The sequence below is a fragment of the Thrips palmi genome, unplaced genomic scaffold, assembly GCF_012932325.1.
Source record: "Thrips palmi isolate BJ-2018 unplaced genomic scaffold, TpBJ-2018v1 HiC_scaffold_7, whole genome shotgun sequence".
Classification (NCBI taxonomy): Eukaryota; Metazoa; Arthropoda; class Insecta; order Thysanoptera; family Thripidae; genus Thrips; species Thrips palmi.
The window spans coordinates 5,132,774-5,146,977 of record NW_023144634.1 but is presented as its reverse complement, the minus strand read 5'-3'; the positions used below and the strand labels follow the sequence as shown (position 1 = coordinate 5,146,977).

The 14,204-nt window shown below is 55.5% G+C and overlaps 4 protein-coding genes across 5 annotated transcripts; 2 read left to right on the top strand and 2 right to left on the bottom strand.

Moving 5' to 3' along the window:
• The first annotated feature begins 777 nt into the window (after positions 1-777).
• LOC117652608 (protein takeout-like) lies at positions 778-5,410 on the top strand. Its single transcript, XM_034397655.1, has 6 exons — positions 778-1,079; positions 2,156-2,248; positions 2,705-2,852; positions 2,941-3,074; positions 4,093-4,245; positions 4,843-5,410. The coding sequence occupies exons 1-6, from the start codon at positions 989-991 to the stop codon at positions 4,989-4,991; spliced, it is 768 nt and encodes a 255-aa protein (XP_034253546.1). The 5' UTR covers positions 778-988; the 3' UTR covers positions 4,992-5,410.
• A 22-nt stretch (positions 5,411-5,432) lies between these two features.
• On the bottom strand, positions 5,433-8,912 carry LOC117652320. Its single transcript, XM_034397145.1, has 7 exons — positions 8,307-8,912; positions 7,903-8,232; positions 7,309-7,615; positions 7,035-7,168; positions 6,667-6,903; positions 6,158-6,598; positions 5,433-5,535 (listed from the first exon to the last, which is right to left on the bottom strand). Exons 1-7 carry the CDS (start codon positions 8,400-8,402, stop codon positions 5,485-5,487), a joined length of 1,596 nt encoding a protein of 531 aa, XP_034253036.1. The 5' UTR covers positions 8,403-8,912; the 3' UTR covers positions 5,433-5,484.
• On the top strand, positions 8,913-13,317 carry LOC117652322 (chymotrypsin-like elastase family member 2A). Of its 2 annotated transcripts, XR_004588152.1 has the most exons (7): positions 8,913-9,071; positions 9,157-9,308; positions 9,378-9,559; positions 10,123-10,218; positions 10,307-10,467; positions 10,569-10,888; positions 12,720-13,317. XR_004588152.1 is itself a non-coding variant. In XM_034397147.1 (6 exons), the coding sequence occupies exons 1-6, from the start codon at positions 9,018-9,020 to the stop codon at positions 10,746-10,748; spliced, it is 825 nt and encodes a 274-aa protein (XP_034253038.1). In that variant the 5' UTR covers positions 8,913-9,017; the 3' UTR covers positions 10,749-11,073. The 2 variants fall into 2 exon arrangements, 1 of the variants encoding a protein (XP_034253038.1); XM_034397147.1 differs by lacking the exon at positions 12,720-13,317 and having other exon boundaries at positions 10,569-11,073.
• Positions 11,065-14,200, bottom strand: LOC117652319 (malonyl-CoA decarboxylase, mitochondrial-like). Its single transcript, XM_034397144.1, has 10 exons — positions 13,791-14,200; positions 13,573-13,713; positions 13,355-13,501; positions 13,114-13,269; positions 12,850-13,045; positions 12,652-12,767; positions 12,404-12,548; positions 12,114-12,323; positions 11,889-11,994; positions 11,065-11,788 (listed from the first exon to the last, which is right to left on the bottom strand). Exons 1-10 carry the CDS (start codon positions 14,175-14,177, stop codon positions 11,656-11,658), a joined length of 1,737 nt encoding a protein of 578 aa, XP_034253035.1. The 5' UTR covers positions 14,178-14,200; the 3' UTR covers positions 11,065-11,655.
• Positions 14,201-14,204: the final 4 nt, after the last annotated feature.

Genomic DNA, 14,204 nt, shown 5'->3' with positions numbered 1-14,204 from the left:
GTTTTTGAATATGCATTTCTTCAAGACCCACAAAAAAAAGACGAAAATCGACAGTATTCCCGGCGGGAGATGATGTTGACCCTGCGAGGCGGGCGCGTACATTCATTTTCGTTTTCGGCGCGAACCTCTGAACGGCCGAGGCGGGAAAGGAGGGCGGCGGGGACTTGCGGCCGGGCTTGAATGAAGTGGCTTATTCGCGCGATGCTAACCGTTTTCATCTTTTAGGCACATCCGCCGCTACAACACGGTACTCGGAAACGTCACAGAGCTCAATTATACCGGTCCGGAATGTCTTAAACAAATCGGTAGAGGAAAGAGTCCCCCCACCCGCGGGCCGCCCCATTCGACTGTTAGTTGTCGCCCTTCGTTGAGCCCGGACTCCTCGACGCCTCAATTTTAAAACAAGGCAGGTGACGCATTCGACTAGAACGTCTCAAGGCAGAACTGATTACTGAATATGTTTGCACCCGATGCGTCTCCAACCCTATGTTTACACATAATCAATCGATTCCCCTCCCCTCTCCCCCTACCCTACGCACACACACACACTCGCGCGCGCTCACTATAGAATCTTGTATAACCGCAACAACCACACACACACATACACACGCACTGAGCAGGGAAAACACACAGACGGAGGAGCCCGCGTGCAAGGCCGCGAAGCCGGCGTCCGGCGTCAGTGTGTGTGTGAGTGGAGATGGCGTATGTGTGCGCACCGTCGTCCGCCGTGGCGTTATAAATAAAAAGGCGGAGAAGCCGGCTGCGTCTTATTTCATTGTGGTCCGCCGCGGTACGCCGTGTCCAGGCCGTGTCCAGGCCGCGTCCAGCCGGACTCCAGTCCTCTTGGTCGGTGAGCGGGTGTCCCGGCGGCGCAGTGTTGTGCCGAGCAGCGCCGCGAACGCACGGCCTGGCCAACCCGTCCCGACCGTCTGCCAAGCCGAGCCGAAAAAGCCCAAGCCCGACCCTCCCCGTCAGGTCCCCGTTCGCCATGACTCCGTGGAGCGCCGCCGCCCTGCTGGGTCTCGCCGCCGTCGTGGCCCTCGTGGGGCTGCCCGGCACCGCAGACGCCCTCAAGATGCGTGAGTACGCCAACGGGGACAGTACCGACGGCGACGTCCGGAGGGTGACGGTCGATGTAGGCGCGGAACACAAGGTGCTTTCAGTGACACTTCAATCCTGAAGGAAAGAACCTCTTTTAAAATTTAAAAGTTTCGTGCCACTTTTTTGCATGTGGCGCATAATTTTTATTTTGTTTTCAAAAACAAGTTTTTTTTTTTCAGTTGAAAAGCAAGTAAATGGGGATGTTTTAGTCAAACCTTTTAGTTATGGGTTATTCTTTTCTTTTTTTTTTTGAAAAAAAAAAATCTTTTTTTACGAGTGTTGTGGAACGTCTACACGCGTGTTTTTGTCCTCAATGTACAATGAAACTGGACACTGGATTGTTTGCGTGAATAAAGATGGCCGTAGAAATGTCGAGAACGACAAGATTAATCTGTGTTGGTCAAGTAGCATCATTTGAAAATGGGTACACTGGTCGCACTTGGAATATGGTCCCGAGGCTGGGTTGCATCACGCTTGGCTGCTTGACTCAGGACGGAGAGTGCAAGTGCAGGCGGTGCGGTACACCGGTAGCGGCGCGCCGCCGCGCCGCCGCAGGCCGCACTACTGACCTGCAGCTCATCACGGATTCGCGGCTGAAATGTCCGCATCCGCAGCCTCTCTCGCCGTCTACCGGTCGTCTGGACCGGCCGGTCCTATGAATAATAATAAAAGGTTACCGAAGCCGTCCCGTTCCTGTCCCCGACCTTGGTGGCAGCAGGCTCATTCCTCGGTCGCTCTGTCTCTCTCGCACTCACGGGGCGTGCCGAGGCGTTCCGTGGGGGTGCGAGAGAGACGGAGGGACCAAGCGGCGTTTTGGAATGAGCCTGCAGAGCCGGCGAAGCCAGAGCCTGCATTTTTTCCCCGTTCCGGTTTTGAGTACACAAAATGCAGACGCCGCGGCCCGGCCAAGGGCCCGGCCCAGCCCAGCCGGCACCAGTGCATCGCCGGCATCGCCCAGGCCTGGACCCGGTACCCTGTAATCGGCCCATCGGCCCGGCCAGTCCCTCGGCCGGTCCGGTCCCCCTCAAACTGCAACAACATGAACGTGTTACAGCCTCGTACATCACGGCCTGCAAGAAGGACGACCCCAACCTCAACGACTGCGTGGTCAAGGCCGGGAGGGCGGCCATCCCCCACTTCATCAACGGTAAGTGTCTGGCCAGCCGACCGGCCAGCCGGCGAAGGCGAAGGCGGAGTCAGCCAGTCGGCTTTCGTTGTCGGCAACCTCGTGGCGGTGGAGCGCCCAGCAGCGTAGGCCGCCCGCCAGCGCTCCACGCACCGGAGTGTCGCGGTGCTGCCTACCCCGCCCTCGTAAGGCGCTCCGAAGGCATGCCGAAGGCCTTCGGTTTTGCGCGCGAGGCTTCGCCTGGGCTTTGCCTTGGCTTTGCCTTGGCTTTGCCCGCCTCCGGACAAACCGCTGCAGCCGGCTGCCTTCGGCGCCTTCTTCGGCCACGGCGCGGCGCGAGAGTGGCTGCCCCTGAACTTGGGCTGCCGTCCGCCAGCCCAGCCCTGCCCCTCGGCCAGACCCGACAACGGTTGGCGCGTTCGGGAACCCAATGCCAACCCGAACCTCAGCTACCTGTGCATACGTGTGTCCTGACAGGTGACCGAAAGTACAAGATCCCGAACCTGAACCCGCTGACAGTGTACGACTTCCGGGTGACCCAGGGCACGAGGTCGGTGGGACTCAAAATCCACATGAAGGAGGCCCAGGTCTTCGGCCTGCCCGAAATGGAGTTCCAGTCCGCCAAGTAAGTGCCAAGTTCTCCTGTTGCGAATGTTTATGCGGTTGCAAATTGGCGAGAATCGGGTTGACAAACCGCTGCCCTTGCTCTGCAGGGTGGACCTGAAGGGCAAGCACATCGAGTGGAACCTGTTCGGCAAGACCGTGGAGATCGGCGGCATCTACAACGTGACCGGCAACGTGCTCATCCTGCCCATCACCGGCACGGGCCCCGCCAACATCACGCTCAGTGAGTGCAGCGCCGTGCAGCGCGGCCTGCGCACAGTGGATTTGCCAGAAGACCGGTGGAGGCGGCTAAAACTCTAGACGCGTTTTGACCTCCAGAGACGCTAAATGGGACTCGGACCGAACAAATGACCCCACCAATGGATTGCTCTCCGAACGAGGAATCCATTGCTGGGGTCACACGTTCGGTTTGAGTCCTGTTTAGCGACTCTGGAGCTCAAAACGCGTCTAGAATTTTGGCCGCCTCCACCGGTCTTCTAGCCCACAGTGCAGGGGCGCGAGAAGGACAGCCGGTTGCAGGTGGTGCTGGACACAAGGAAGACGCCCCACGGCCGACGGCCGACGCACGTGGCAAAGCAGCGCGAAGCAGGCAGCCGGCAGAGCGCCGGGACTTGGTACCCGGCACCTGTTGGCAAGACCGTCCCGTCGTCCATTGGCAGGCTACTGCGCCGCTCGGACACTGCTTTCGTCGCTCTGTCTCTCTCGCACCCTGACGGGAGGCCCCATGAGTGCGAGAGAGACAGAGTGGCGCAGTGACTCGCGCGTTGCAGTGCGTTGCAGCTTGCAGCGGCGACAGGTCCAGCAGCAAGTGCACCCGGGTGGCCTCGCCGCCTGGCCGCCTCGCCGCCCTGGGGTTGCTCCACGGGAAGCACACTGTCAAGTCGAGCGTGCACGTGGAACTCCGAGTTTTAGTGCATACAGAGCATCAAAGTAGACCAAAAGCCGTGTAAAATGGAACGTAATGAAATATTTTAGAGTGTGGAGGAAAGTTCGTTCACCTTTGCGTGCATTTTGGGAGGAACTGCAGGAGTGCGGACCCCTGCGTCCTCCTGGCGACCGGGCCGACCGGACCTGGCACCATGGCGGGACTCGAGGGAGACGGGGAGGGGGGACAAGATTGGCTGTAAATTTGAAACGCAAGGACGTTGTCCGTTGTCCCAGGCTGCCCCATGGCGACCACGCCGACCGTCGCAGCGTGCCTGCACCGCCACTGCTAATCGCGCCATGTCGGAATGTTGCAGAGAACTGCAAGTTCAACTACACGTTCGACTTTGACCTGTACAAGCGCGCCGACGGCCGCGACTACATGAAGGTGGTGTCCAGCAACCTGAGCTTCGACACCACCCGGGTGTACGTGCGCCTGGAGAACCTCTTCAACGGCGACAAGCTGCTGGGTGAGTGTTTTACGAGTGGTCGCGACGTGACCGTCGCGAACGTCCTGCGGCCTGCGGTTTCCGAAAAGGTTCGCTCGGGCTCTATTTTCGCGGTGGCCTTGTGCCGCCTTGTCCGGCCCGTCAACCAGCTCATCAAACTCACGACGACGCCTGGCGACGCCCCGGCCTGCCGAGCCGGCCTGCCGGGCCTGCCCCGGCCCGCCCCCGCCGCGCATCGCGCCCGTGCGGAGGCACGCGACGCGCGACGCACGAACGCAGCGAGGCGGTGGGCTGCATCTTTTACTCAGCAGACTGATTCCGAGAGTCGTTTTCGTCGCTCTGTCTCTGTCGCGCTCATGGGCCGTCCCGCATGGGTGCGAGAGAGACAGAGCGACGAAACCGACTCTCGGAGTCAGTCTGCAGACCGTGGGAACCGGACTGCCGCGCGTGCCAGTCGAAACAGCCGCCGCCGTGTCCTGCCACTCTATTCAGACGAGGCGCTCCGCCGCTCTATCTCTCTCGCACCCCTGCGGAACGACCCATGAGCGCGACAGAGACAGAGCGGTGGTGGAGGCGTTGTGTCCGGGTCAAGTTTTACAGCTGTGATTTTGCCCGCAGGCGAAAACATGAACCGCTTCATCAACGAGAACTGGCGCGAAGTGACGCAGGAGATCGGACCCACCATCGCGGACGCCGTCGCCGAGGTGTTCAAGAGCATCCTGACCAACATCTCGGACCTGGTGCCCTGGGAGTACGCCTACGTGTAGGGGAGGGCGGCACGTGTTCGCAGCGAGCCTCGGACTCCAGGCTCCAGCCAAGGCTCCAGCTCGCCGGCCGAAGCCGAAAATCAAGTTTAGCCGCCCCCTAGGGAAGACTGATGGACATAAAGGAACCCGTCGTTAGTCGACTGTGGTCCAAACAAGCGACTCCAGTCGCCGCCGCGCGTCAAACCAAAACCGTAATTTGCATAGTTTTTGCGTGTCTCGACGGGCGCCAATTTCGTTTCCATGATAGTGAGCTATCTCTGTGATTTTAAAAATAAACATGTTAAGGCCCTCACTTGTGTATAAAAGACACCATTCTTCTAACGTCTTTGTTGTGATACTGTGTGTAGGTTTTTTTTCCCTTGACGACGTTGAAAACGAGTTGATGGAGCATCGGAATAAATGTAGATTCGTAAGCGTTATTCGTATGAAATTTATTCTACTGGCCGAGCGGAGCCACTATCTGGAGGCCGGGAGGATGAGCCGGGGGCCTGGACTACCTCATCCGAATTAGGTACGAGTAAATGGACTGGGATTTCCTTATTATCTGAAAAAGAAAAACAAGTTCACCTCGCAGTTCACGGACAACTACTCCGGGGATGGTCGAGATGGATTCGGTGCTGCAGGTCAGCACCGCATTCTTTGATATCGATGATTGGCCGTCAGAGCCGTCTGGGGCACCGGACCGGTTCGTCGAAGCTCAATCCCGAATTGTAGAGAGAGAATAGGGCGAGGCCGCGTCCGCAAACCGACAGCCATTTCCCCCTTTCTCACAAAGAACATTAAAAAGTTGTGGTTTCTCATCGCGGACTCGAGAATCCACGACTGCGCATGTTAGGATCCTACTATATATCGCGCTATCTGCAGTCACCCTACCCTGCGTAGACACACACGACTTATTTCTGCCATAATGGTTCCAATTTTGTTCCCTCCTCGCTTGTTGCACTTTGGCGGAAACAGAAATGACAGAACAGAGGCAGAACAGTGCGTAAGGGGGAGGTCAGCCCCCCGGGGCTCATGACCGCCCGTTTGGCACTAGACAGCTGTCTGCGATGTAAGCAAATTGCGACACATTCCGCCTGAAGGTGGGCAAAAGGCGTGGTTTGACCCCATCCCTTTCAAAATTTCCGCGCGCGCCACTGTGACAGAAGCGCGTCCGAGCTGCTCACGGTGAGGTACAGCTCCAGGGTGATGTTGGCGAAGTTGCCGGCGGTGAGGTACAGCGGGTGCTGCGCGCGCATCATGATGAGCCTGAGCGTGGTGCCGGCCGCCTTGCTCAGGTTCACCATGGCGGGGTCTCGTCGGTCTCGTCGTGCTGCGGGATGCTCGTCGTCGACGTCGTCGTCCATCTCGGCGGGGCGCATGGCGGCGAGCGCGGCCACCCCCACTCTCCCGGACTGTGCCGCCATGCCGCCGTGCCGCCGTGCCGCCGTGCGAACAAAAGAGTTTTTTGAAACCCCAATTGGGCATCGTTTCTCTGGAGTAATCACGCTCGCACTTCTCACCGCCCCGGCCAACTCGTCCGCGAACCAGCAGTAAAACAGGAGCTGGGAGAAGTTCCAGCCCGCGTAGAACGCCAGGAACATGACGTCCATCGGCTTGAAAGAGGCCTGCGGCACAACATTTTCTTTGGTGACTGTACCCGTGCCTGCGAGTGTCCACTCTGCGAGTCGAGTACCTCGCGAAGCAGCCGCAGCCCCGGGATGCCTAGGCCCAGCAAGATGTAGCCCATCTGGAAGAGCGACACCCCCGCGAAGATGCTCTCGGCCTCGTCGCGCAGCCTGATGATCATGTTGTGGTACAGCACGCACGTCCGCAGGTTCTCCTGCACCTCGTCCCTGCGGCCGTTCCTGGAGCCGGCCTCCATCGCGGACCCGTCGTCCTTCCAGTACTCGAAGTTGTACTGCTTCGCGTCCTGCACGAGCAAGCGGTGCGTGCTGCTCCGAACTGCGCCGTCGTCGCTCCGTCTCTCTCACACTCGTGATGGGCAAGAGAGACGCAGCGACGCGACGCTGTGCGTGGACTCGGCCTGCTGGCGGTGCTTACCGCCCTGGTGCTCGCGGCCTCGGCGCTGGGGCGCTGCGCGGCGCGCTGGCCGGCGCGGCGCAGCATCAGCGTCAGGATGTCGCACTTGCAGCTCATGTGCTTGCACAGCGACAGGTACAGCGCGTCGTAGCCCACTGCAAGCACCATGTGGCTTTGCAGGTCCATTCCGAAGAGTCTCTTCGTCGCCCTGTCTCCGTCGCACTCATGCGGCGATCCGTAGAGGTGCGAGAGAGACTCTTCGGAAGGCCGTCCCGGCCGTCCTCCAGGTGCTCACCGCTGTAAAAGTAGAAGGTGGTGCAGGCCATGACGGCGAGCGAGACGAGCGGGTAGTACAAGAAGTCGTTGACGACCAGGATGCGCGGCACGTCGAAAGTGAGTTTCCGCTTCTCCGGCGGGTTGAAGGCGTTGAGGATGATGACGCCCACGGCGCTGGAGCACAGCGGCACGTAGAACAACATGAAGCGCAGCGAGATGGTGCGGCACCGCCGCGTGCAGTGGGCGTTGGCCGCCGACGCCTCGGGCTCGGCCAGGCCCTCCATGGCCGCGAAGTCGGTCTGCAGGCGGCGCCGCATTCTCGCCAGCTAGAAGTGGACCGAGAACGAGTTGGCAGCGCGTCAAGAACGGCCCGGAAAGCGTGGAGGGTGCACTGTGGGCCAGACGACCGGTGGAGGCGGCCAAAATTCTAGACGTGTTTCGAGCTGCAGAGTCGCTAAATGGGACTCAAACCGAGCGTGTGACCGTTGGGAGAGCAATCCATTGGTGGGGTCACACGTTCGATTCAAGTCCCATTTAGCTACTGTGGAGCTCAAACCGCGCCCAGGATTTTGGCCGCCCCTGCCTGTCTTCTGGCCCACTGTGGGGCGTTTACCTGCGGCCCCTCCCGCGAGAGCAGCAGCAGCTTGAGCAGGCACGAGGTGCTGGCCAGGGCGTCGCCGAAGTTGGTGAGCGCCGTCATGCCGCTCTCGTAGTTGCCCTCCACGATGTAGCCGAGGCTGCTCAGGATCAGCACCGAGATGCTCAAGGGGTAGATCCTGTTGGCGATGAAGCGCGTCACCACGTTCTGCGAGTCCGGCCACAGAAACACGCACTTCATGAGCAGCACGGGGAGCGCCAGCACTCCGTCCGCCTCGTCGGCGACCTTCGCGGCGGCGGCCTCCGGGACCTTCGCGGCGCTGGGCTTGCCGGCGAACAACGGCGGCTTGAATGGGGTCAAAGGGAAACCTTAGCGAACCGGCAGCAACACTGCAAAACCACACCGAGGCTGTGACTTACAGCCCTGAGGGTGGGCACGTTGGGGTGCAAGCCGACCATGGCCTGCTTGGCGGACACGGGCGCGGCCGGGAACCACCCCGCGTGGGCCTGGTTCATGGTGAGTATAGTGAGGCTGTCCGCCCCTCGGTGCAGCCGACGCGGTAGTGGTGCCACCCCGCAGTCCTAGCCCGCGCGGGAAGGGGGCTGGGCCCCGGCTGGCAAAATCACAGGCTTGCGGGCCGCGCCACGCCTGCCATGCATCGTGACGACAGGGCGCGTCCCTGGCGTCCCTGCAGACTGGTTCCGAGAGTCGTTTTCGTCGCTCTGTCTCTCTCGCGCTCCTGGGGCGCCCCGTGTGGGTGCGAGAGAGGCAGAGCGACAGAGGCAGTGTGCCGGCGCCCCTCGCCCCTAATGACACGTTGCGTCCAGCCCTGCCCTCCAGTTGGCAGAACACGGCGCTCGCCGCGCCAAAACCGCGCGTGTCGTGTCTCACTCTTTGCGGGTGTTGGTCACACTGTCGCGAAGCGCGATGATGCAAATCAGTGTACAGGATAAAGTCTCAGGATAAGGAGCGGACTGGTCCGCATCAAGTGGCGCGCGACGTGCTCGCCACGCTCCGGGCGCAGCGAGCGTAGCACGCAGAGCGCAGCGGGCTGATAAAGACAAGTACCCGCAAGCCCCTGCTGGGCGTGTGTCAAACCGTCAAACCCACTCAATCTCTCTCTCGTCGCCATGGCCGCGGTAGCTGCGGTGTGGGCGCTGCTGCTGTCTCTGCTGCATTCCAGTGTGGGTACTGGGTACTCGCCCCCACGGCACGGTGCCGTTCCCTTGGGTGACGTTTAGCGACGCCTTAACGACGCCCTCTGTGCAGCATGCGCTCATCGGCGGCCACGACGCCGCCCCCGGCCAGTTCCCGTACCAGGTGCTGACGCGCGGCCTCGACGAGGACCCTCTGCGCAACTTCGGCACGGGCGTGCTCATCCACCCCGAGTGGGTGCTCACCAACGCGGACAGCGTCGCCGAGTACGTCGAGGGTGTTGTGTGTTCATCGGCTAGCCGAGCGGTGTGGCTAATTTATTTCCCCGTCTCCAGCTACGTGGGCTTGATGGTGACGCTGGGCGTGGTGGACAGGGACAGCCAGGACGCCTCCCGCCAGGACATCCCCGCCCTCAACGTGTTCGTGCACCCCAAGTGGCCCGGCCAGTGGGTCTGGCTCAAGTCGCACCTCAACGACATCGGGCTCGTCCAGCTCAGCAGGCCCGCCACGCTCAACGGTGAGGACAGCACTTCGAACCGACGAGAAATCGAAGCAAAATAAATAGACTCGAAATTGGCGGCGGCGGACTGCGCGGCTGGCGTGCCGCGGCGAGCCGCAGCAGATAAGGCGAACTGACAGGCACTTGAGACGACAAACTAACAACCAGCATAATCACGGACGATGGCGAAGAATCAATGTGGGGTGGGGATGCACGGCACCCTTTCCTTTGTCTAGCGCAGCGTGCAGCCCCGTGTTCGGAAGGGGAGGGGAGGGGCTGGATTCTCAAACCAGCAGCCTGCTCGGTAACAGCGCCGTCGTTCGACGTTCGACGTCTGTGAATCTGAACCCATCGACCCGTGGCGCTTCTAGTTTCTCGTTTCCCGGAATCGCGAAGCACGCGGACGCCTGAGCGGACGCCTCAGCGGACGCCCCACACGGACGCATTACTTAGGCATTCATTTGATTCCCCGCCTGCCATGTCTGCCAGAAGGTGATGGCGTCTCCCACGCCTACGGGCACGCGCGCAGGCTTCAGTGCAATTTTGTAGCTCCTTTCAAACGAGTGTGTGTTGCCATGCAGACTTCGTGCAAGTTGCCTACCTGCCCGAGGAGAACTGGTACAAGGGGTACAGCGGCATGGCCGCCACCGTCGGCGGCTGGGGGCACCACCTCACTGGTGAGTACCAACCCTGCCAACGTGCCAACCAGCTTCAACAAGGGCGGCTCGATCTACTTCACTCAACCCGCTTTGTGATTGCGGACAGACGGGTTCGGCTACAGGGACATGCAACGCATGCAGTGGGAGACGACCACCGTCATGAGCTTCCCGACGTGCTACCGGCTCCGCTTATTCGTGTCCGAGCATACCGGCTCGCTCAAGACGAACCACATTTGCGCCGACACCAAGGGCTCGGGCCCCTGCGACGTAAGTCACAAAAAAAGAAGAAAGCAGTGAGTTATCACCGGTCATCACCAGTCGAAAGCAACGACAATAAAAAAGTCTGCAACCATTATCTGTTCTGTCAGGACGACGGCGGAGCGCCACTTGTGGTGAGGGACGCCAAGAAGAGGCCCGTCGTGGTGGGCCTCTTCACCACCGCGATCACCCACGGCGAGCCCTGCCAGTCCAACTACCCCTCGGTGTACACGCGCGTGGCGGCGCACCTCGACTGGATCAGAAGCGTGGTCAACGAGACGCTGTCTTGAGTGGAGCTCCACTGGACCCGCAGTCCCGCCTCGCTCGGACTTCCCTGTCCACTTCCACACAGACTCCCCTGGGACTTCCCAGGGGACTTCGACCGACATGGATTGCAATTGCAAATAAGACTGACTAGCAATTTTGTAAGGTAATACTTTTCTCTTCTTTTAGATTAAATTGTAATATTGTCCTCTTCATTTAGATTAAATTGTCTGTTAGCAATTTGCCTGGTGTAACATCATAGTAGAGATGGCTTGTAAAGGCAAACATTTTGTCCAATTTCTGAAATAGGGGTGGGTGGCGGAACAAACAAACGAGGAAACCTTCTTGAAACATGTTCTATATTCTTAAAAAAATCAAAACTGATAACAAATTCACAGATAGCTGAGCCAAAAATAGGCACAACAGTCACTGAAATTAATGTTTAAAAAGGCAAACAAGAAACAAATAGGAAGTCACGCAAGTTTTCTTTACAGTTCATCTTTAAAAAGGTGTCACGAACTACATGAGAATTGAGATCTATAAACATTAACAAATATTTAACTTCCCAAAACCACCTAAATTCTCAGAAAAAATGACTTAGCAAACACAATGACTCAACTTTGAGACTAAACCAAACCATACAACCTGCAATGCCTCAGCAAAGTCTATTATTCTAAATGCTATTAATAAATATGTGTTGAATGGTATATCACAGCCGTTATAAAATATAATATGCTTGCAGTCGTATTTTTACCCTTATTATTCACATAAAGACCTGAACTCTTATGAGAGACTGCAACAACATGACAACATTTTGATTTATCAATTCATTTAGGAAGCAAACTGACATTTTATCAAAGCAAACTGTTGCCTGCCCAAGTATCAATATCCATTCATTTCAAGATACTGTCAGGATGCAGTGTTTGCTGTGTGTCACATCTTCGACTGAAGCTGGACTGAGAGACGCTCGGCACTGGCAGCTAGCTGCATAACTTGCTCTGAAGCATTAATTTTATTAAGTTCTAAGTAGTTACGGCTGTTTTTCTCGGTATCTTCAAGATAGTATCTGTTTGAAAATACATGAATTCAAAATTAGAAAAGAACACTTAAGTAACATTTCCAAACTGTAAATAGGTAATGCAAAGTTTTGGCACAACAATATTTACCTATAGTTAACCATGATGCCACAGGAATTTCCTAATCCTCTGGGTGACAAATCGGCTTGCCAATTTATACGCCACATGACTGCTCCATTTTTCAAATGGAAATTAGCTGTAAAACATAAGCAAGTCAATGCAAATTCTCAATAATAAAAATAATTGGACACTACAAAAGCAGATTCAAGAATGAAACAACTACAGAACAGGATAGGTTAAAATGTAAATACACACCAACGCCATTAAGGGCTGCACTCCTGTGCTTTTCCAGATAAAGATACCGAGCACATAGTCGCATGAGTGGTTCTTTCAAAAAAGCTACTAACTCTTCATTTTCCAACCATGCATTGGATTTCAGAAGTTTTTGAAGATCTGAAGGCCAATTTTGACCTAGTATCTTTTGTAAGGCTAAATCTTCCTCCTGAGACAGCACTTCATTTTCACCTAAAAAATTTTGAGTCAGTCAAAATTTTCTTTCATGCCAAAAAAAATAATTGTAAATCAAAATTCTGAATGGAAATCACCTCTATCAGCTGCTTTGAGTTTATCATTGAGCCAGGATCTAAATCCAGGTATAGGTGAAAGAGTTGAGAACTGAGTTACTTGTTGAAATTCAGCCTGGACTTCTTGAGCAGCCCGTTTGATTAAATAATTTCCAAGTTCAATGCCCTACAATTAATGATTGTTTATTGATATAGAAAATTATATTTAACTTACTTAAATTTTGTTGCTTCAAAAATTAAAATTCTTTTTTTGCTCCTTTTAAACTTACTTTAAGCCCTTTTTGAGTAGAGGTGATGGAATAAAACACAGCCGATTTTACAAGAGAAGGGTCCTCAGTTTCAGATCTCAGTCCAAGGAGACCCATGTCGGACGTGGAAGCATCAACTGAACAAAGATGAAAGTAATTAAGGGGCCAGCACTGCAGTCATCTTGAAATGAAATATTATGCCTACTTGTATGCACCTACCAGAGAGACGAGAGGCTGCAGCAACTATCCCAGCCATACTTGATGAAATTTCATCACACAATGCTATGTGCAACACCACAATAGGTTCATCAGGCATACTGTTGTGTGTGTACACAAAGCACCTTCTATATAATCCAACTCGACGCTTCAAGTCAGTCCAACTCCGCACAGGATGTACAGCTTCATATTCAGATATCTGAACAATACATTTAATAAGTATCAAAAACACCAAATAAGCCATTGAATTGCATAATAAAGACCTACCTTCTGAAGCATTTCACAAGAAGATTTCCAAGTCACTCTCTCTACTGAAAGAAATCCAACAGAAAACCACATTGACAACAATTCACGAAGAGTGCTGTTTAGTCTTTGCATTGGAACCAGGGCTGGATCAAAGGCTTCTAGCTGCGATAATAGATCCTGTCGAATAAAGTGCTCGTAATAAAATTGTGTCAAATATACTCCAAATTAATGGTTTTAGTGAATCTATTTTTCAAAAACTTACCAGAACATCTGTTCTTAGATCCACCAAGAATTTTACCCCTCGTTCTAAGCGACCAACATGCATAAAGAGCCATGAATACTGTGGGGTGAGAGAACTTTTCAACTTCTCTTCGAGCTTCATAAAAAGTTTCCCAAGATGTTCCTCTTCCTAAACAGTGACATAGCATTAAAATAAATCAGCATTAAAAATTGATAAATGTACAAACACTCGATACACACCTGTAGCTGGGCCATTTGTTCAGCAGCTTTCCGGACCACATTGTGGTCAACGGCAAACTCGCACGCCAACACTTTCAGGAATCCCTCTTTGTGAGGCTTCAGTAAATAGGAATATGCCGCACACAATGCCTTAACTTTGCTCTACAAAAAGAAAACCTATGGATAGAGAAGGGGAAAATTAAAAAAACCATCCGAAGACACCAAAGTGTCCGTCTCACCTCAATGATCCAGTTGCTCATGTTTGTGTCTTGATAGGCCAGGATCTCTTTGAGCAGACCCACCACCTTGGCCTCGTCGTCGATGGTGCTCTCTCTCCTGAAATTGTTGGCCTTGTCGCCTGCACCAAACAAGTATCCTGACCCCTCGTCTTCCGAGAGCGAGCGAGACGTCCCTGGCGAGGACGGGGAACTGTGGCTCGCTGGCCGGGCACTCACGCCCCCCAGGCCGAGGATGTGCTGGAAAAACCGCCATCGCTCCGATTCACGGAAAGACATGGGTCCGGACGGTCCGGAAAGTCCGCCTCTCACTCCGGCAACGGCAAAACGCTGCTCCCCGCCCACAACGCCTAGGTTAGGTATGCGCGCAAGTCTTCTGCTAATCATCATAAACACAGGACCAGAACAGATGACAGC

What these genes read in the sequence shown, in the direction of transcription:
- LOC117652608 (XM_034397655.1), top strand. Translation starts at nt 989, where the DNA reads ATGACTCCGTGGAGCGCCGCCGCCCTGCTGGGTCTCGCCGCCGTCGTG. An exon ending in ATGGAGTTCCAGTCCGCCAA is followed by an intron (nt 2,853 to 2,940) that starts GTAAGTGCCAAG and finishes CTTGCTCTGCAG; the next exon opens with GGTGGACCTGAAGGGCAAGC. An exon ending in CCCCGCCAACATCACGCTCA is followed by an intron (nt 3,075 to 4,092) that starts GTGAGTGCAGCG and finishes GGAATGTTGCAG; the next exon opens with AGAACTGCAAGTTCAACTAC.
- LOC117652320 (XM_034397145.1), bottom strand. Translation starts at nt 8,402, where the DNA reads ATGAACCAGGCCCACGCGGGGTGGTTCCCGGCCGCGCCCGTGTCCGCC. An exon ending in CACCTTCTACTTTTACAGCG is followed by an intron (nt 7,169 to 7,308) that starts GTGAGCACCTGG and finishes TGGTGCTTGCAG; the next exon opens with TGGGCTACGACGCGCTGTAC. An exon ending in CCCTGGAGCTGTACCTCACC is followed by an intron (nt 5,536 to 6,157) that starts GTGAGCAGCTCG and finishes TTTCTTTTTCAG; the next exon opens with ATAATAAGGAAATCCCAGTC.
- LOC117652319 (XM_034397144.1), bottom strand. Translation starts at nt 14,177, where the DNA reads ATGATGATTAGCAGAAGACTTGCGCGCATACCTAACCTAGGCGTTGTG. An exon ending in TGAGCAACTGGATCATTGAG is followed by an intron (nt 13,714 to 13,790) that starts GTGAGACGGACA and finishes TTCTTTTTGTAG; the next exon opens with AGCAAAGTTAAGGCATTGTG. An exon ending in ATCTAAGAACAGATGTTCTG is followed by an intron (nt 13,270 to 13,354) that starts GTAAGTTTTTGA and finishes TTTATTCGACAG; the next exon opens with GATCTATTATCGCAGCTAGA.
- LOC117652322 (XM_034397147.1), top strand. Translation starts at nt 9,018, where the DNA reads ATGGCCGCGGTAGCTGCGGTGTGGGCGCTGCTGCTGTCTCTGCTGCAT. An exon ending in CAGGCCCGCCACGCTCAACG is followed by an intron (nt 9,560 to 10,122) that starts GTGAGGACAGCA and finishes GTTGCCATGCAG; the next exon opens with ACTTCGTGCAAGTTGCCTAC. An exon ending in AGGGCTCGGGCCCCTGCGAC is followed by an intron (nt 10,468 to 10,568) that starts GTAAGTCACAAA and finishes CTGTTCTGTCAG; the next exon opens with GACGACGGCGGAGCGCCACT.